The 21,235-nt window shown below is 41.9% G+C and overlaps 1 protein-coding gene across 1 annotated transcript; it reads right to left on the minus strand.

The window, feature by feature from the left end:
- Nucleotides 1-52: 52 nt before the first annotated feature.
- Nucleotides 53-19,842, minus strand: pdzd7a (PDZ domain containing 7a). The gene is made up of 17 exons (XM_073482663.1): nucleotides 19,790-19,842; nucleotides 19,176-19,352; nucleotides 18,626-18,955; nucleotides 17,316-17,453; nucleotides 16,998-17,172; nucleotides 16,437-16,613; nucleotides 15,764-15,911; nucleotides 13,537-13,597; nucleotides 12,398-12,925; nucleotides 10,552-10,707; nucleotides 9,687-9,859; nucleotides 8,663-8,754; nucleotides 8,484-8,575; nucleotides 8,237-8,305; nucleotides 5,597-6,277; nucleotides 5,211-5,311; nucleotides 53-800 (listed from the first exon to the last, which is right to left on the minus strand). The coding sequence occupies exons 3-17, from the start codon at nucleotides 18,816-18,818 to the stop codon at nucleotides 624-626; spliced, it is 2,961 nt and encodes a 986-aa protein (XP_073338764.1). The 5' UTR covers nucleotides 18,819-18,955; nucleotides 19,176-19,352; nucleotides 19,790-19,842; the 3' UTR covers nucleotides 53-623.
- Between the last annotated feature and the right edge of the window lie 1,393 nt (nucleotides 19,843-21,235).

Consider the following 21,235-nt stretch of genomic DNA (forward strand, 5'->3'; position numbering starts at 1 on the left):
ATCCACTAAACCCAAACTATCAGTTTTGACATAATACAGGGGTTTAATCTGGGTATAAATCTATAAATCTCATAACGCAGGCTGGGGTAATCTCCCTCTGGCAGGCCTGCAGGGCTGCTGGACTGAGATGCTCCAACTGAAAAGTGCAGACCACTGGCTCCACTATCAGACGGTGCTAAGAGGTCACGCAAAGTTGCCTCGTGTAAAACAGTGGCACAATTTCAACCAAGGATCTTATCATAAAACACATACTTTTTATCCAGTCAATGTGCAAGTTTGCAATTAGTAAAATGTTTGCTAAAGAATGCTATAAAAGTTGTACAGTTTCAACATTTAAAATCTTAAAATTCGTCGTAGCAAAAGTGATTTAAAACAATCTTTATCCTGATAAATACGCTACTGTATCAGCCCTAAACCTGCTTCAACACATTCACCTCCCTCCCTTTCCTGTCATAACTCTGCCTTTCACAGGACAAATGCTTCTGTGCATCCATTCTTCACCACCATGATCTACCTGTCCCATATTTCTTCCTCTGGAGTGAATCCTGTAGTTTATTCACTCCCAGAGGAGTTTTGGTGTCCTTTATGCCTGAGCTGCTGTCTTGCTGTGAGGCACACAGAGGTTAGTCAGCAGGTCTCCTGGGGCTGGTGGGGGTGGTATGGACCTTGGGGACCTTGACCACAAAAACCATTGGGTCTTTGGCCTTGTTGCTGAATGCACGGCGAATGACATCCACCGCGTGCTGGTGTGTGACTCCCTGCAGACTCTCGCCATCCACGGACAGCAGCTCATACCCTGCCTGCAAATGCAAACACAGATAAGAGTAGTAAAATTTAAAGGAGACATACTATCATTTTCAGGTTCATGATTTAATTTTGGGTTACTATTAGAATACGATTACATGCTTTAGTGCTAAATAAACACATCAGGTTCTTCTCATACTGTCCAGTGCTGCAGCTCTGTATTCCCTCTCTGTTTTAGCTCCTGTCTCTTTAAGCCCCCCCTCCCAAATACCCAGTATCCTCTGATTGGTCAGCTCATACACGCCTGAGCCAGAACCACTAACAACAACAGAGGAGCTTTTGTAAATAAATTCTTACGTGGCAAACCAGCCGCTAGGCATTAATTATGCACATGTGTGACTCCGACATGTGGTGTGAGGTCACAAAGCCAGGGAATTAAAGGTGAGACTACCGACGAGGCGTTTGAGGAGCAGTGTTTTCTGTGGAAAAGAGGAGCTTCAATTGGTGTGGACTTTTATATGCACACGAACCTATATAACACAGTGAAGGGAAGGAAAAAAATGAGAAGGCATAATAGGTCTCTTTTAAAAACTTTATGTAAACACAGAACAAGACTGATTATTACTCATATTTCATGATTGCACACATATTGTATATTTTCCTCCCACTCTGTATTTATTCTTCTGTAGCAATCTGTGTCCCTCCAGAGCAACGTTATAGACAGTTTCCATTAATCAGCAGTGATTGTGTCCCTTAGCGAGAACCTGATTTATGCCACACAGAATTGGGGCTCTCTTGTTCCTTTAATATATTCACACTGAGGGCCGTCACTAGTGCACATTTAATGTTTCCCTTGCAGCACAAGGTTGTTGAAAAGAGAACATACATTGAGACAACCACACACACACACCCACTCGCTCACTTGGGAGCGTTCGCTCAGTGTTTCCTGCAGGATGCAGGAGAGTGTGGCAAAACTTCGGAGCCCCGAGGAGAGGAACCTTCCCTGATGTCATCAGCGTTTGCCAAGGATGCACCTGTCTCATGTGTTCAACCTCACTGAAGGTTAGCAACACATAACACAGACACGCAAGGCCGCTGGCCATTGTTGTATCTCCACCAATCACATCTTTTTCCCTTTCCCTTTTCCTTTTCAGTCATTAGACACAAATAGCTACATTTTCTCATTATTCTTTACCAGGCCATTTTATCTATTATGGGCCAAACATATTCAGGTAGTATAGGAGATTTGATCTGTGCTGCCCTGTGTTCATCCCGGTTTTCTTGCAGCTCATCACACAGTCTAATGTTCACCAACAACCTTTCGTGAGAACAGTATCAAAAGATTTAGATCCATTTAACCAAAGCGGAGATTAAAGGTGCTTTTTCATTTTAGAAAAGTAATTTATTTGAATTAAATAGATCACAACCTAATCTGCCCCACATCCTCTTTGCGGTCATTTTTGGAGCGCATTTATGAGGTCTCCTGTTTTCTAGCCAATGGACGTCATGATACAAAAATAACACAGTAAGACTGTAAAAATGACTACAGGCTGCATGGAGAGATCTGTGGATCATTGATAATGTGGTTCACCAAGCTATTACTAAAAATTCAAAAGATTATTTAGCTGAGGAAGGGAGAAATGTTGCTCTGTGTATTATTTAACAGAGGTAAAATCTCAATAATCAACAATAATTGCTGCAAACACAGTTTCATTGTGTGCTTTGTACACAATGACTATGCTAATATGCTGATGTTCAGATATAACATTTACCATGTTCATCAGCTTAGTTTAGCTTGTTAGCATGCAAACATTTGCTAATAAGCACTAAACACAAAGTAGATCTACAACTGAGGATGATCAGGAATTTTGCAGGTATTTGGTTAAAAATCAAAGAATGTGACCTGATGATGATGCTAGAGGAGAAGTTATTATAATATGAATGTGACAAATTTCATGCAAATTCACCCGAAATATATTTTACTCAAAGCTCCAAAAAAAGAACTGCAGGTAGCACTAGATTTATCCTGTTAAGAACTAGCCTCTAGAGTCTATCTCTGCAACTACAAGGTCTATTCGAATAATTAAGGAATCATAATAAAGGGAGCACTTTAAATATTTGTTCAGATGTGCAAGTATAAGTATATATGTCACTGGGTCGTTGGCACACAGCATAAATGAAAGATTTTTTTTTTTAATTACAATTTTAGAATGAATATCCTATGATGCAGCTGCAGCTCCAAATCTGCCGTGTTCCAAAATGTGAGGAACATTTTGGAACATTTTGGCACCATCAGTGCCATTTAAAATTTCTCAGGTACCAAACTATATATTTTACTTATATGTCACCATAGGCACAATTGGTCAGGGGCTCACCAAAGTTATCATTAGGATTCATCCTATGGGGACCATGTAAAGTCGTAGACTGATCGACCAACAAGTATTTGCTAAAAAAGTCAGCCAGAATCAGGGTCCAGTTACTCTGGATAATTTACATAACAACACAGTTTCAAAAGTTTTCAGAAGGACTATTTCTTCAGTAGAGAAAACAATTAGTTCCAATGAAAGCTGGACACTCAAAACTTATATTGTGGGTAAACCAACCCCTTCTACACACGCCTATACATTTAACAGGCAGGTCCATTCAACTGTCACATCTTATTTACAACCCCCTCTGACACATCCAACTAAATCCAGGCACATGACACCCTCATCTCCAGATTTCCGCCGATGAAAGCAGGTGGCTAATGAACAGGAAAGTACACACAAAGCGACATTCTTCACTGATTGCATGTTATCACAAGTGTGTGTCGAAGGAAACAGGATGCATGTTAACACTGAGCTCAACTGCTCTCATTTCCCTCTGCAGAATAGAGGGAGATAGCACTGAGCCAGGGAGATGATATGGGTGAGCTAACATGCCTAATGTGAGGTGTGAGGAGGAGACAAACAGATAGCATTGCTAGCAAGTAGCCTTATACTGTATCTGTGTCTGAGGCTACTAACCAGAAGCTTCTCTGCTCCATGTTAGCAGCATATGGCTCTAAGGATTGCTGTAGTATGTCCACCATTTTGGTCCAGACTGAAATGTCACTACAGCTATTTGATTACCGTGAAATTTGGTACAGCCATTCATGGAATCCTACCAACTTTGGTGATCCCCTGTCTGGCTGGATACTCAAGATCACGTGATCATGTGATCCCGCAAATCCATCTTGCCAGGCTTCAAGCTAAGCACTTGTGACTGAACACACAGTGGTTCAACCAACCAAATATATTTTATTTTATAGCAGGGAGGGCTTTTCTTGTGAACATGTTGGCACTGTTGTCTCGACTGGCTCTGCTAAGTTCGATTATCCAACTGGTTCCGCTGGCAGGGCTCTTCTACTGCTGATCTGATTGGTAAAGTTTGCGTGGGTCTTGTGTTTTATTTGTCCAGTACTTTTGGTTTGGGACTACATTAAAGCCACAGCAGCATTTCTGTTTATTGCCAATTAGCAAATGTTAGCATGTGACCTCACAAAAATAAGATGGTGGACATACAATAACGATTTAACTACTAAAATCAGCATGTTACCACTGCAGTTATGAAGCTCTTAGTACCACTGTGCCGAGGGTACAGCCTCATCGTCTTGCTAGAATAGCTGTAAACTTGTTGTTTCAATCTGTCTCTCTCTGCAGGGTTCTGGATTTTACACGTCCTAGCATCCTGCTTTATTCCTATCTCTGCCATATCTGACACTTTTGCTGCTCCAGATTTTTTTTCATTTATATCTTCTCTTGCTTCATGTTTTTTTCTGCACGTTCTGTGTTTGTAGGCATGTGTGAGTACAGGTACTATAAGAGGGAAGCTCTTTGAATATGAAAGACTGAGCAGATACTGGATCCCCTCTATGTTTGACACTAATGAGACGTTAGACCTGGGTAACGGGTGTCAATTGATAGCTTGCTGTTAGGAAACACAAGCAAATTAACCCCCTATTATTGGTTGAGTACATATTGTTTCAGACTTAACACACTATTTTAAATTCTGATGCAAATGTTTGATCACTATCTCTTTGACTCACCAGTGTCGAGAATGAGTGTGTGTCGTGTGTTTAAGTGAACCAGGCCAAGATCCTGGATGACTGTTAAGTTACTGTGCAGTCAATATATTACCAATACATTAACAGACCAGCACCTGTGTAGCTCATCAATAATGGAGGAAGTGGGCTACTTGAGATGGCTCACTACTCATCTGCTCTCTACTCCTCGTTGCACACCTTGAACCTCTCTTATAGGACCAACAACTCATAACCACAGGACGGATGGTCCGACTGACAGGTACTTAAAATACGCTCCAACCAGGACATCTGATGCACTTTAAAATCAGTGTGTTGCTTGTATCACTTTTTAATTTTTTAAGCACATTGCCATTTAATTGACACCATTTTTTGTGATATACTGAGGTGTTTCTTCCTGTCTCACCTTCAGAGCCTCGTTCGTAGATGCAGCTCCTCCTGGAAAGATTCTCTCAATCTTTATCATGGGCTGAACTCTGGACTCCATACCTCCAGAGATACTGATACCTGTAAACACACAGGGAAATAATAAAAATAACAATCAATGGATTGGTTGACAGTGCCTGATTCCTTTACATACTCTCTTTGGTCTTTTTAAGGTATCATTAAAGCATTTAACACTTCCACATCCCTTTCTGTTTTGTAGTAAGTGATGCCCTGACCTCTACTGGTGATGTAACAGACATGGGAAAACAGCTCTGCATTAGTAACATCTTCACAGATTAAGAATAATAACATTTCTTTATTTCAAATTCCTGAAAATACATTTATGCGTTTCTGTGTTGCACTCACCCAGTGACTGCTTGGCCTTGGAGATGGTCAAAGTGTGTATTTCATACTCTTCGGGCTGCAGAGTCGCTCTTCTTCTCATACCATGACCATTTTGTGAATGTCCGTTTAGCTGCTGACTGCTCCCTCTGCCTGTGGATGGGCTCTTGTCTCTCTGGGGCTCAAACACATCAGCCAGAGGGGTTCTCCCCCGTCGCTGGGAGGGAACACGTACGCTGACTTCTGTATAGCCCTCCTGCCTGCTCAGTCTGCCGTCTATGCTGTCAGGACTCGCCTCCCTCCTTGCTCCCCCACGGCCGTTCCTCACAGGCGACCTCCCTCGTTCAGGAGCCACGTCTCCTCTGTCAGACACCGACAACAAGGAGACCTCGTCATATGGCGATGATCTGTCCCCTCTCCTGTTTGGGGAGCGACTGGGTTGGCGCCCACGTTGGGTGCTGTGTGGGGATTCTGAGAGGAGCGAGCTGTGGGTGGGTGAGGGGCTCAGGGAGCGGGAGCGCAGAGTGGAGGTAGTGGAGGAGATGTAGCTGTCCACAGGTACATCCAGCAGAGGGGTGAAGGCACGGGATGGAGGCACATGGCCTGACTGGTGGCCGGACAAACGTAGTTTCTCCAACTCCTCAATCAGCTCACGCTCCCTCAGTGTGTCCTGGACCGGCTGGAGGTGGAACCCACCCCTGTAGTCTGGACATGCACAAAGACAAGAAGTTCAGCTTTAAGTTTCTCTCAGATGTGGAACATCTGTAGTACTTCTGCATCTAAAAACAATGATTAAAGCAGCCAGTTGGCATATCACTAATAACATAATAACACTAATCCACTGATTAGGCATCGGACTGCTATATCAATGCTGGACTCACAATGGACAGTTTAAAAATGATGCACCAGAGATATTATCTATTTTATTTACCACATTTCTTTCTATTATATCAAAAACCAGATGCCTGGATTAATCACAATGTGACAGTCGACAGTTCAAGTCGGATATTGTCTAGTCTATAAAATGTAAAAGTAAAAATGTAAAAAAAGCAGCAGATCCTCACATTTAGGAAGCTGGAACCAGCATGCTTGAAAAAGTAGACGCGCATACCTTCACATCAAGATCCATGAATTATTCCCTGAGAAATTAACAAATGCTCCGACTCGCAATGTTAAAGAATCCTGGATCCGTCCCTTTATCTGGATCCATGCTGTCTATTCTGGGCCGAGACCCATCCTCCATTCAAGTTTTATTGAAAACATCATCTTCTTGATGGAGGTAATAACTAAAACGATTGATGGACTATCAAAATAGTTGGTGACTCATTTTCCTTAAAATCACTAATCAATAATCTGACTACCATTGCAGCTCTAAATGTAGCCTTGAGCTGGTTGCCTCAGGCAGAGATGAGGAGCTACAGAGGCCCAGTAAAGTCGCTACTACAACCCCAACCGATGCTGACCTTAGGTGACATCACTTGAGTCAATTTATCAGACTTCCCTCTGGAGCCACAGAAGTCTTCATACAACATGTGCAGCAGAACTTTAAATAGACGTTGATGTGTAAAACCAGTGGAGTTCCCCTTTAGGTTATTAGAACAAGCTCTATTTGTACTGCGCTAACTTGTAGCATTGACATCGCAATTGCAATTTTCTGCATATACACAATACATTTACTTCCTCAACTGGTCATTTCACTATAAAAAGTAAACAAGATTCTCCAGGATGTCCTTCAAATGGCAAATAGTGGGTGATTGTTTCACACTACACTGCCTGAATGACAAAACATGGATTGGATTTGAACATTTAAATGTTGGTATGAAAGAACAGAGCATAAAAAGCCTAAATTATCAGAGTGAAAATCAGCATTAATGAAAAAAAGACAACAATTTTACTCTTAAATAGGGATAAAATGATGACAAACTGATAAAATAAGCACTTTTCTGACAACTAAAGGCTCTTTGAGATGGTCAGCTTATAATTAGAATGTCTTTGCAAAAGAACCTTGAGGCAGAGGATATCAGAATTGTAACTAGTCCCTCTTATGATATACAATTTCTTACCCCAACAGGACCAGCTGTATTATTTGGTGAGGTTTTGGATCTCTTCCTTCCAAAACATTCTGAGTGATGCCCTGTCAGATCCCTTCTGCTGTCATAATGCTGACCCTGTGACCCCTGACCTGTGACTTCAGAAAGTGAGATGGCTGCAGTCGATCTAAAGTGAGACTGTATTGATTGTGTTTCAGTGACTCTTGAATGAGGAAAAAGGATAAAAGCATCTTTGTATTGTTGAAGTGTCACACCGGCCAACCAGGCACGTCTCAGTCCTTTCTGTTGGCCACAGAGATGTAACACAAGCCTCTGCGTCAACGCAGGCACAGGAAACCTGAGATATTTTGTGCATGGTGATATGTGTGTGTGTGTGTGTGCGTGTGTGTGCCTGTGTGTGTGTATGACACTACAGATATGAGATGAGGCAGGAAAGAAGTGAGTTGAGAGAGGAAAAGTAAGGGAAGGGGAGGAGGGGAAGGAAGCAAAAGGTGAGAGGTTTAAGCCCCTCGTGTATCTCATTTTCTTCGGGGATTAGAGAAAGGTCAGCAGACAGGGAGCAAAGAGGTGAGATCTAGAAAGAGAAAGGGTGAGGGGAAGATGAACGATGTACCTGGGATTGGGGTGATGAGGTGACGTCGAGGGGTTCCACTGCGAGGGGAGCGCAGAGCCGGAGAACGCACTGAAAACAAATAAACAGCTAAAGATGCATCACTGATTTTACATACATTTCTTCACTCTGTGTAACCTCACCTGTTCTTTCTAACTTCTATATTTCTTACTGTTTTGTTTCTTTTGTGCAAACAGGACTCTTTGTATTTATGTCAAGCTATATAAATAGAAAATGTTCCCCTGCTTACAAGAGCGACTCTTGAGAACATCGTACGCCTCCAGCTCAAAGGGCATGACCATGCTGTCAAACCGACCCAGCTCAGTCGTAGGTATCAGCATTCTGTAGAAGATATGATCAGTCAGTGGGCAACACACATTAACACATAACACATGTATACAGATAAAAAAAACAGTATATCACACTCACCTTATTTCTCTGAGAAGGAGCAGTTTCTCCGGCCGGTCCAAGATGGCCAGAAGGGGACGAACTAAATCTTCAATCACATTGTCGGACAGAAACTGAGGGAAAGATTAGATTGGTGCACAAATCAGAGGAGAAGAATAAAAAAACAACCAACTAGTGTAGCTATCTAAATAAAAAGGTCTCCAATTTTTTGTTATCTGACTTTTAAAGGGAAACTCATGTTTAGTCTTCACATCACAAGGATTACTACTCAGCCAGTAAAGACAGTTATATAATTTTGTGGATCTAGAGGTTTAGAGAAGTTTTTCAGAGTTTGAAAAAATAACCATGTTATACTGATGTATTCAGAGTTGTCTATCATGGAGACCTATAGGCAGATAGAAATGGTGCCAGGCTGCCAGCCTGACTGACTCTTCAGTCAGTCTTCATTTTCCCAGGAGATTTTGTGCTCAGTGGCAGACAAAATAGCATACGGAAAGTGAGGTTTATAGGGAACCAAGTGTTTTTTCAAAAGACCTAAAAAGCAAAGCCAAAATGTGCTATGTGCTGTGCTTCTTTGCGGTTGGCTGCCTCAAACACATGTAAAGTACATCGTCTTCAGATATGTCGCATGTACATTAAATTTTCATCTTTCCAAGGACACCCCTACACTCTGTGTTTTCAGTCTTTGGTGTTTAATTACTGTATTAACAGGTAAGTCATAGTGCTGTAAGCAGACTCGATATCATCTGCAGAGGAGGCAAAGAGCCGGCCAAGGAGCTGATCCCCTGAAATTGGCCAACAGAGACAAGGGGATCAAATGATGGCTGATATCTGATCCTAATCATAAATGACAGGCCGAATCCGTCTTTTGTCACAACCGCTGCCAGACACACCTATCACTAAAGGACACGGCGACACAGGGAACAATACTGCTCACTTAAGCTCATAAGTACTCCGGCTGGTTTTCATTCAGTGGGAGGAAAAAACACACACAGGAGAGTGGCACCGAGGTGTTAGAGATGGTAATTTCAGATCAGGAACTCACCCGCTGACAGTGTCTCATCACAGCAGCCACCTCGTCGTGGATGAGCAGTCTCTTTGCCATGTCCTCCACATGCTGCAGCGTCTCAGGTCGGGGCAGTGGGCTGCTGTCTTTAACCCCAGCACGGGATTCCCTCGGGGAGGTCAAGAGCTGGAAGGGACGACCTCGCTCCTTATCTAAGAAATTAAAGTGACAACTAAAAATAAACAAGATGCAAACAAGAAAATCTGCAGCCGCATGAGATACTTTCACTCATTTTCAGTGGAAATCCACCATTTCAAGATGTTTTCTTGCATTAATCACCTTATTATTACTTTCATCATATTGGTCACTGTTTTCATGTTTTATTAATCTATCCTGAAATCAGTTACATGCCAAGATTCAATGGATGCAATGCTAAATTATTTGCCTCAATAGTTATTTTTGAATCATGTCATGACAGGGCCAAGAGTTTGTGAAAGTAGTGTAGTTAGTTTGTCATGCACGTTCAAGTCCACATCCCACTGGATAAGACAAATACTGAATGAAAACATTTGGGTAAAATTAGGCTCTTAAATCCACATAGAATTAAGAAATAAAACATGAAATGGACTTTGTGTCTGTCCCACCTACAGCACATAACAAATAACGTATTTTCTCTATATATCTCTCTATATAGAACCCCACAATGCCAGAATATAATCTCAAACAGGACACTATTTTGCTTAGCCTGGTTCCAGATCTCATAATCACAGCCCATAACCCCTCGACTTGTTCAAGTGAAAGGAAAAGGGAATTCAGTCGAAAGTTTAGTCTATATTTTTCTTTTGGGATTTTAGGATGCTGAACATGAGGAAGGAAAAAAACTGTCGTGTGACCGTGCCCTCACCTTTGTCTGGATGGTGAGACGGTGACTTGGAGCGACTCTTCTCTTTGCGGTCTTTCTTAAACAACAGGTTGACAAAGGTTTTAGATCGCTGCAGGCTCGTTTTACCCTCTGCCGAGCGCTTCTCCTTCTGTTGCCTCTTCTTCTTTTGTCTGTCCTCTAAAGGTGGAAAAAAAGAAGACAAAGTAGAATCCAGTCCCTCTGAATCAACATATGCAGTCAATGCAGATACATTTTCTGTCTGAGTCGGACTTTTACCCCATAAATTATGATAAATTAAAGATGTCAAAAGTATCAATACTTATTTGATATCACATTTATATGTTTAAAAAGATACACACACTTGATAGTATCAATAGTATGTTTAAACAGATTTTCAAGCAAAGTATGCACAGATATTATTACAAATCCAATTTTGTGCACCCAGGACTTTTTTTTCCTAGTATCGAGTATCGTTTTTTATACATGTTTTGTATCAATTTTTTTAATTCTGGTAACTTGACAACCTTAAAAACAACCACAAACAAGTTATTCAACTTAACAAACTAAATGTAAGTGATCAAGAGCAGGAAGTTACATGTCATCTTCGCTGCAGTTACATCTTGTTCACACTAAAATCTTCCATAAGTGCTGTTGAACCAAAGCAAGAAGAGGACATTCTGCATCTCTGTGTATGGTGTTGAAAACATAATTCGCTCGGCTGCTCCGTGCTTAACTGTTAGCCAATAACAGAGGGTGATACACACTTTGCGCTATGAGTACAGACTGTTCATTTCTCTTCCAGTCAGCCTCCCTGTTCACCGTAGTAAATCTGCCACTGTAGAAAGTAACACAGTAATACTGATGAATTGCAGCTACACCAACCTGAACACACTCCCATCTATTGAAGACACTACAGCGAAAGTGCTCCAGCTTACATAACAAATGTCCAATCAGCCCCTGGGCTCTGCCCCAAGCCCCCGTCAGGCCCTGGAGGTATGAATGAGCAGGATGAATTGAAAAGGAAGGGCTAATAACTCAATAGCCCCGCCAAGGCTTGGATGGATATTTCTCCATATGCTGGCTCTTATTCATTTCTCACTGAGGTACAACAAGTGAGAGTAAAGGGCAGCGATTAATCACGAGTCTGCGTTAACTCTGTGCTCCTGGACGAATTCTGTCTGGAGCTTAAATCAGCCATGTGGAGCCGGGATGTTCTTGTTTACTTCCTGGACTGACAGAGGGATGAGGGGTAGTTAAACTGACTGATGCCCAGCAGGGAGATCTCTGGAGGGTCTGAGAGTGGATCTAATTACAAAGTGAACGCAGGTACTGTCAGGAAAATCAGCTAAAGATGTGGCGCTGATTGTGGCTGCAATTCTCACCGGGCCATGATTGTGGAAAGGTCTGTTTCTCAACTGAGATGGATGATAGTGCCACTATAATCAACAACCACAATACAGAGTGCAGCCTGTAAGGAACTGGTTTCTGTACATTGTGGTGTTCCTCTGACTTTTCATCATCAGGTAAAAACGTGTCCAATACTTTGATTTATGACCAAATACCTGGGTTAGGGTTAGAATTAATGGCATTCCCATCAGCCTCATCTGCACTTTAAGTTTAGTGCTTTGATAAAATACTGATGTTTAAACTGTACAGAAATCACAACCAGTATCAGAACCAACAGATCCACAGAGGATGCCATATCCACTGCCCTCCACTCATCAGTCCAGCCAACTTATTGGTCTCCCAATAATTATTGGTCTCCTTTTTTTATAAAAAAAATAATAATATTACACGTTAGTCTATAAAGCACCCTCACATCCTCAGTTTCACTCTCTTTACCATCCCTTGAGTCTGTATGTCTCACCTGACACAGTGATGTGGCTCTGGGAGCGTCTGATTGGCTTCCGTGGTCTGCTCAGGGCTATCAGCGCCGCAGTCTTTGGTGAGTGTTTCACCACTTCCTGGTCCCCTGCTGACAGCATCCTTGTCCGTCCCCGCCCTCCTTCCCCAGTTCCTCCCATCTCCCTTGGTCCTTCCCCTTTCCCATGTATGACCGTGTCCTTCAGCAGCACAGTGGAACCTACAGTCCTGCTGGTTTCTGTGGAGACCAGCCTATCGGGGTACGACCCATTAGGCGAGGGATGGTCTGGGTAGTTTGGAGGGTGGGGGTCAGTCTGCATGGCGGTGTCAGCAGTTCGCTCGGCGCTGCTTGGACGTCGGGAGCGGTCCTCTGTGGAGATGGCGACGTCTACCATATCGGAGCCAAAGACAGGAGGGAAAAGGACCTGGGAGAGACCACTGAGGGAGCTGAGGGGGGTGCTGGAGGACAACGAGGAAGCAGAGGAGTTGGAGTCTGACCCCTGGTAGTGAGGTGCTGGGCCCCCATTGGCCACTGAAGAAGACAGTCCATAATTAGAATGCACAGAAGTGTAATATCTTGTAAAACTACTACATCTGAGCACAAAACACACAAAAGCTGTTATGTTACACAGTGAAGCTTCATTTCCTTACAGTGTGCTTTGTTTGGGTCTTAGCCTGTTTGCCCTCATGTCCTGTTAATCCTCTAAACTTTCAAGAGACAGAACATGGACCAGCAGCTCTGCAGTCTCTTTTTTTCTAATAAACTCCAAAATGACTCTGCATCTTGACCCAGATGTCAGGTTGTGCCAGACGACTGAGCTGCCTTTGAGTTCACTGAATTAATCTCTGGCTGTGTTCAGAAGTACTCGTATCAAACCAAAGAATTTGAATGACAGGGCTTTAGTATAAGCAGGCTGCATGTGACCAATGTTCCACTTTTATTTTATAAGATTTCAGAGTAGAATCCAACACAGAGACGAGAATGAAAAAATCAAAAAAGTCACATCTTCAATATTTTGTTCTACAATATTTCATTTAATGCAGGTCAAGTCTATGCCACTGTTTAAATCATCATCTCTTTTAAAACTCATTTTAAACACCATCTCCAGCTTGCAAAATCATATTTTGTGATCAACAACATACATTTGTCGAGCCAGCCGTATTCTGCAACCATCTCCTTGTATGCAGGGTATCTCCCAGCTTCCTGTTGAAGTGCAAAAACACAAAATATTCAGCAAGAACGTAAACTAAAAAATAAACTACAAATTGCACACACCTCTACACTTATTAATAAGAATCTCTATGTTTCCTTGACAGCCAGAGGTGAATGTCTGTTTCAGATTTCATGCCAATCCATCCCCTAATTGTTGGAACATTATATGGAAAATGCAAATGTGAAGTCATGGTTGTGCAATACAGGAAAAATCATCTTCTGGGCACCACTAAAGATGAATTTCTATATTTTTAAACCTGTGTTGACTAATAGGTACAGACAGTTTTGGAATTGGTCCCATCACTGCAAAGTAATCCACGTGGGCAACGTTGATCATTGAAGTCCGTCTGCTAAATGTGCTTGTTTTTGCCACTGACATGCTCAGATTGTGATTCTAAGTGTCTGACAACATAGAACTTTTGGTTAAAGAGTCAAATCCTTTTTATGTAACCAGAAACAGCCGATATGCTGCTCTTGCCAAATCCACCAGACTCCATTTACCAAAACAGTAATTTAAGCATCGTAAAACACACTTCTTTCAGACTCGACAGAAACTAAATACAACTTACCAAAACCGTCTTGTCTCATCCACAGTCCCAACAAAAAACAACTCTGGTTTGGTTAAATATAAACACTATTTATGCAGGTAGATATGTAAATAGTCTGTGCTACATGCTGTTTTCACCTGCTGATTCGCTGATGTCTGACCTCCCTCCCTCATCTGCAACTAATTTTTGCACCTTTAGTCATCTACACACTAAATTATCTAAACATAGGGATCAGATTTAAAAATGGCAGAATTCCCCTTTAACCTTCATACAAAATTTAATGGCAATCCATCCATCAAATTTCCATCCAGAAGACGGGACAAGCAATCATTTCTCAATGTCAAAGTCAGACCTACAGGCTGCACTCTTTTAGATATCCTCAATTCTGCACAGCAACAAAGCCTTAAACTGTTGACTTCATTTACTGTTGACTTCTATTGTTTAATATTTATGTTAGTTCATGTAGTCTATGTCGCATATGTTACATCAATGTTAGTTGCTTTGTTAGTTTTTTCAAGTCTATTTTAAGGGATTGTCTCAATAACACAGAGCTTAAGAGAAAACACTCGAGGTTACATCTACAATTTTCCACCTTGGACGCCCAGGTGTGAGAGAGCTTAGTAACTTAAATTAACCCCGGTTCAACTCTGACCCCTAAATGTGTGTCTAATACAGCACAGGGGGAAGACATAAATTTAGGCCTTCTGTTGATTATAACCCGATCCCTGACTGCCTTTGAATAATGAACGTCGTCCCTGGCTGTTTTTCACACGTGGAACCTGAGATCAGAGGAGTAAAATGAGCACGCAGCAATGTTAGCGAGCTAAGACAGCGCACATACACACATTCAGACACACTGCGCAACACACATATGCCCATTCATACACACAAACATACACACAATTCATTTATCTGAAAATGACACAGGTTAAGTGGCGCGGCCCTGCACACATGCATGCGTACGTGGACACACATGAGGAACTCGAGGGCTGTCAGCCAGCTGTCTGCTCTGCTGTGCTCCCCTCCTGAGAAGAGCTGGTGTTGTTTAACACGCTGTAACAATTATCATTGTGTCACAGCACTTAAAGCACACAATCGACTGTTATGCTTAAACCGGAGCAAATGATTAACACTGCTATGATGAGGACACGTTTCTGAAATCAGACTAAAACCTGCACGAACTGAATTTTTGGACACTTGAGTACAATGAGCTGTAAACACAACACTGACATATTATTATCACCATATAAAGTTGATGTGGATAACGTGCTGCTTATTTACACATCCAGCAAACATTGAGCTACATCAGCTTTCATATGGAGCTTTAATGAACATAGGTCCAATATTTACTCTCCTTTCAGCTCTGTTTTGTTCTCCATCAACTCCTGAACTCCCAGAAATTATAGCGACAGGCGACCAAAAGAAAAGCACTGTCACTTTGAGTAAAATTACAGATTTCTCTGGCTCTGAACATCTGAGGTAATGTAAGAACAAAACTCAACCAAATATATATCGAAGGTCTAGTCATTTTAAGTCATTTTAATGCAGAAATGTTGCATATTATATCTTTTAATGTGACCTCAAGTTTATCTGTAAGACTGTTCCTCACCCTGATGGTCAACATGACATGGGTGTGGCTCTTCAGGACCTCGACTGCATTGCTATGGGTGATGTCATCAAAGCTGACACCGTTGGCTGCAAGGATTTGATCGCCCATTTTGATGCCGTGCTGTTCTGCAAGACCGCCGGGATCCAACCTGAAGAGAAAATGTATGACAGCACACAAACCGGAGATAAAACCATCTATTAAATCTGTACCTTTCCTTAATGAAAGGGTAAACTGTGGGCACTCACAGTATAGGGTTATCACTGCCTTCTTATATCAAGTAACACTTTTATTTCATCTTCTACTCTGAATTTATTTATAACATGTTATATGTTATTTAAAATTCTTTAGATGTTGTTGAGTGTTGTGTTAAATTATGTTTGTCTTATTCACAGTACAAGCTCATTACAGCAGTTTCTTATTAACTTCTGCTGTAATGGCAGTGAACTCAGTACAGTTTAACTGCCACAGCCTTCCCAATAAAGCCTGTTTGCTTTGATCTAATGTGAACATTACAATTTTATGACAGAAAAATGTGTTGTCTGTGGGGAGATGCTGTTCTCATTTGCCCAAGGACACTTCAACAGGACACTGCACCATCCCAAATAAATGTGTTTATCTGAAGCTGATGGCCTCTCTAGGTATAAAACAAAAAGCATCAGCCTAACGTTCATACTTAGAGACATAAATCCCCAGTCCGAACTCTTTGCCTCCTCTGATGTTGAAGCCCAGACAGTAGTCGTCCGAGGTGGTGAAGAGATGAACGATCCGGCGGAGAGCGCTGTCTGAGCTGGCCTCTGACGGCGTGCGACCGCTCTCCTCCACCACCATCCGCCGGTGAATCAGATCCACCCTACACACACACATAAAAACATTCACATGCACTGCTTTCTGTCTCTCCGCTAAGCTCAGGCCTGTCAGTATCCGTGAATCAAACAGCCATAAAGGTCAACGCGGTAATCCATCCACTGCTGCCACATGAAACCAAGATACAGTATATCCCAAAAGACAGATAACCAGTGTGAGGGACAGTCAAGTCTTCACAAAACAAGAGTCATGCAAAGGTCAGTGGGTAATAACAAGGTTGTAGCCCATATTTACAATCAGAATATACAGTTACAGTTTGGTAAAGCTGTTAAATAAACTACAAAGTGTAAATATTTTATTGTAGATTAGATGTAGGATATAATTTTTGGCAGCCTGAACTCAGCAGCACCTCTGAGCTGTTCTGACTCACCATGTGGTCTTCTCCTTGGAGTAGCGGATGCCGGGGATCTTGCCCACCCGCCTCACCACCATCCTCAGCCTGTTGTTTCCTGTCAGGACCTTCACAGCGCTGCTCATGGTGATGCTCTCCAGGCTGACCCCGTTCACCTCCACCAGCTTATCGCCCACAGTCAGCCCAGCCTGCGCTGCAGACACAGGTGGAACTCAGCATGACACACAAGAGTAAATGTCACATAGAAACAGAGGACCACATGGCCAGATGCAAGCACGCTGAAAAATAAGCTCGCAACCAATGTGAGAAACACATTCACACACACTTCCTCCTAACCTGCAGAGCTGTCGTCCTCCACCTTGCTGACAAATATGCCGAGTCCGTGTTCAGAGCCCCCGCGGACGCTGAAACCCAGACGTCCATCTGGGCTCTTATCTACTGTCACTGTGTGAATGTCTTCACAGTCATCCCCTCCTGCAAACACACAAAACCACAAAACACACTGACATGTAACCCCCGTAAAGGTCTGCACTGACTGTCATGCAAATAACTATTGACAAGGACTGTGGCAGTCAGAAAATACAATTAGAAAATTCAAAACTGAATGAAATGTTGCAGAAATATAAATTCACATGTGTTTTGGCTGTGTCCTAAAATAGTAGAGTTTTGGGCCAATGTTTCTATGACTATTGTCAAAATTCTGGGCTATGACTAAGTCATGTTTACTTTTGTGATATTACAGGAGATACTGTATTAAGAGATGACAGATATCTGTCTTGTTTGCAGCTTGCAAAAAGACCATAATGAAGAGACGCTACAAGGCTGAACAATCAGTGCATGATGGGTTGTGAATATATCAAATATATGATGTGGAACAGGTAACTCATAGGATAAGAGTTCAGAACGAATGATATAGAGAGAAATGGGACAAATCAACAAGACAAGAGAAGGAATGCACCACAGGAGTAGACAGGTTATGTTTGTTTTTGTTGTCTCCTCTTGTATGTATTTGATTTAAAGTGTTATATAAAAAAAGAAAGATCAATATTTCTTTCATATTTCTGCAAATAGTCAACAGAAATATGAATTATTAATTTTTCCTTCCTTCAACTGGCTTTTGAAGGTTTTCGACCTTGAGGCCAAGATATTCATGTAGGCCTGTGTGGCATCAACTCAGGCTGCAGCTGACGAAACTTTTTTACACTTTCTGTAAACCTTACAATTATTGTCTTGATTAGCTGATGAATATCTTTGTCTATAAAATGTCTTGAAAATGTCCATCACAAGTTATCAGAGCCAAAAGTGACTTCTTAAATTGCTGGTTTTGTTTTATCAACAGTGTAAAACCCAAATATTTAGTTTATTATCACAGGAGAAGAAGAAAAACCAGCAGAAAATTACATTTTAGGAACTAGAACCACAACATTTTTTGGTATTTTTGCTTAAAAAGAAATTAGAGACAAGTAATTAACTGTCACAAATGTTGCCGATTAATTTTCTGCCATAATATATTGCCTTTCTCTAAACTGTAATCCACACTTGGATTTATGACCAACCAAGCGACTGTCCTCAATGAGCCTCTGCTGCCAGTGGCACAGCATGCGTTACCATGGCAACAGAGGACTGTTACCACAACCTGAACTCACCATCAACAGGTGCGTTGATGAGGATGACCCTGCCCATTGGTGAGGAGGACCTGCGTCTGTGGCCGTGCTGTTTCTTTAGCATGTAGCGCGTGGTGCTGTGGGAACCCCCGGCCTGGCCTCCGTTGGTGAAGTGGGGGTGCCCTCCTCCATTTGTCATCTCCCTCCAGCCAGAGGGGCGAGAGGAGCGAGCCATGCTACGTGTCTGGAGATTCTTCCCTCAGTCATCCAGACAGGAGGAGGATATCTGGGGTCTGCTGTCAGGATGGATGAGGTGCAGCAGAACGAGGTGGGAGACAAGTGACGAGAGGAACTGGAGTTTTTTTGCACCTGCTGGTCCAAAGTGGATGATAAAATACAGGAGTTGGTACCCACTGGAACAGGAAACTTACAAAGCTGTAGGTAACATCCCTGATCGTCATTTAAACCAGTGTCAGACCATAAATAAAGCTTAGTTGAAGAATCCAAGAGAAAAACACAAAGTTCATAGCTGCATGAACAAACTATTCACTCCTCTAACAATGATGGCAAAAAGTAGAGCTCCATGACTGACGTGTTGACTCTGGAATCCGAATTTTCTTTGGTGTTGTATATTCAGCTTGTTTCCTTGCAGCCTCTGAATGCATCCCCATGTTTCTCCCTGCCTCAGCTGAGAGGCTGCAGGCCAGTCTGCAGGGAAGTCAGCGGTGCATGGTGATTCCCCTCGGGTCATGTTTAATTAAATGGATAGCTGTTGTGAAAAGAATATGCTGTGATGAGTAATGTGGGCTCAGAAGTTACAGATGGGATGATAAAACTCTCTTTGACACTGTTATGACCTGTAACCACAGATATTGGATAGAATAAGATAAAATAGAACCTAAAATGTCCTACTGTCATTGAACTTTACGTTTTCCTATCAATGAGCACCATGGACAGCGACTAAAAGATAGTATAGGAATGATTGGTTTAAACACTTAATTATCATCTATTCACTCATTTCAATTAAAAAAACACCTCTGGACTTCTCTTGACATTGTCCCGAGCGGTGTCGCTGAACTTTAACGCGTCTTATTTCAGTCTAAACGTGCTCCTGTTGTCACCTTGAACTGTTAAAACGCCTGTGAAACACTTACAACAACATGACATCGTCTTTAAACTGAAGTGAACAAAGTGTGACAGGGTTACCTGCTGTGTCCATGTTGTTTTCGTGCCGGATGAGCTCGGACAGACGCGCACTGGTCCGCCGCGCTGACGCATCATCGGACACATCCGGAGTATTAGCGCCACCTCATTTGTTCTCCAGGTGACCATTATTGTCTTAGGAGGTGTAAGCTCTTTACATAAGCCCCTGCAGCTGTGCAGTCATTAGCTCTGCACTACTGATGATTAAGTACACTAATTGCACTAACATCAGAGTAAAGTCTTCACTCAAGTCACTTTCAGTCTGTCCTCGGGTAAACTTTCTTATAAATGACTTAATTAAGCGCTTATTTTTCAGTCAAACTGCAGAGAGGTGTTGGTGGGAGAACTGGGCTGTGGACCTGCCTGACTGCCTTCACCATGCCTTTGAGGTGGGTAAACAACCCCACCCGGTGGTCAGTAGTGTTACAGGCTGTCACATGTCTGCAGATCCCAATCTGCAGATCTGAAAGTCAATATACTGCAACTACAGGAACAGGAAACCTTGACCTTGAACTTATCTGTGGATGTGTTTGATTAGTGTAAATATAGTTAGCAAAAGGACTTTATTTCCTCAAAATGATTAAAGTGTCTGGCTGTTAAAGTTTAAGTCATCACGCAGGAATCATAGAGGCTGTTTGAGTTAAAGGTCCACTGTGGAGTTGTGAACTGATATTCTTATTAGAATTAGCCAGAAAATGTCCAGTTTTCCAGTAAACACAGAAATCGCTGTTGGATAGACAGGATACACCATGATCAGATTTTTATTGAATATGTTGGATAAACTCCCAACATAACTTTTTTTTTTGTTTACAAGAAAAATCTGCAGGGCCCCTTTAAACATCATAATTTTGTATATATACAATATATATATATAAATATATATATATATATATATATATGTATGTATGTATACATACATATATAAGAATGATTTCATAGGTTTGGCAGTCATTTTCATGTTTTTCAGGCACTTTCTCTGCCTTTTTTCTTCTTTCTTCTTCTTTAAAAAAAACAATAAAAAATGTTTACTTCACAACACATTTCACTAGGGGATATATCCCTACAATATAATGAGATCAATAATGTCTATTAAAATGGAAGGAATGCAAAGGGAAATAACAAATATTCCCCCATATCTTTCCAAAACTTTGTGAAACATAATTATTCACATTCATAATTATGTTTTTGTTGTATGTAAATCATTTATATTCCTAATTCCTCATCCCACAGCCAGTCAGCTGCTTTTTAACCAATCATGTGTGGTCTACCTCTGACGCCCAGGGGCTTCAACAACTCATGTCCTCCATGACGAAAGCCGCCTCCAGCACTGCTGCTTTCAAAGGCCTCTGCGAAGCTCTGATTTCTGGCACTCAACGTCTAAGCGATTGATGTGACTGTTTTGATTTTTCACAAATTTAACGCAAACGTGGCAGCACAGATGATCAGAAT

This window comes from Pagrus major, chromosome 15, assembly GCF_040436345.1.
Source record: "Pagrus major chromosome 15, Pma_NU_1.0".
NCBI lineage: Eukaryota > Metazoa > Chordata > Actinopteri > Spariformes > Sparidae > Pagrus > Pagrus major.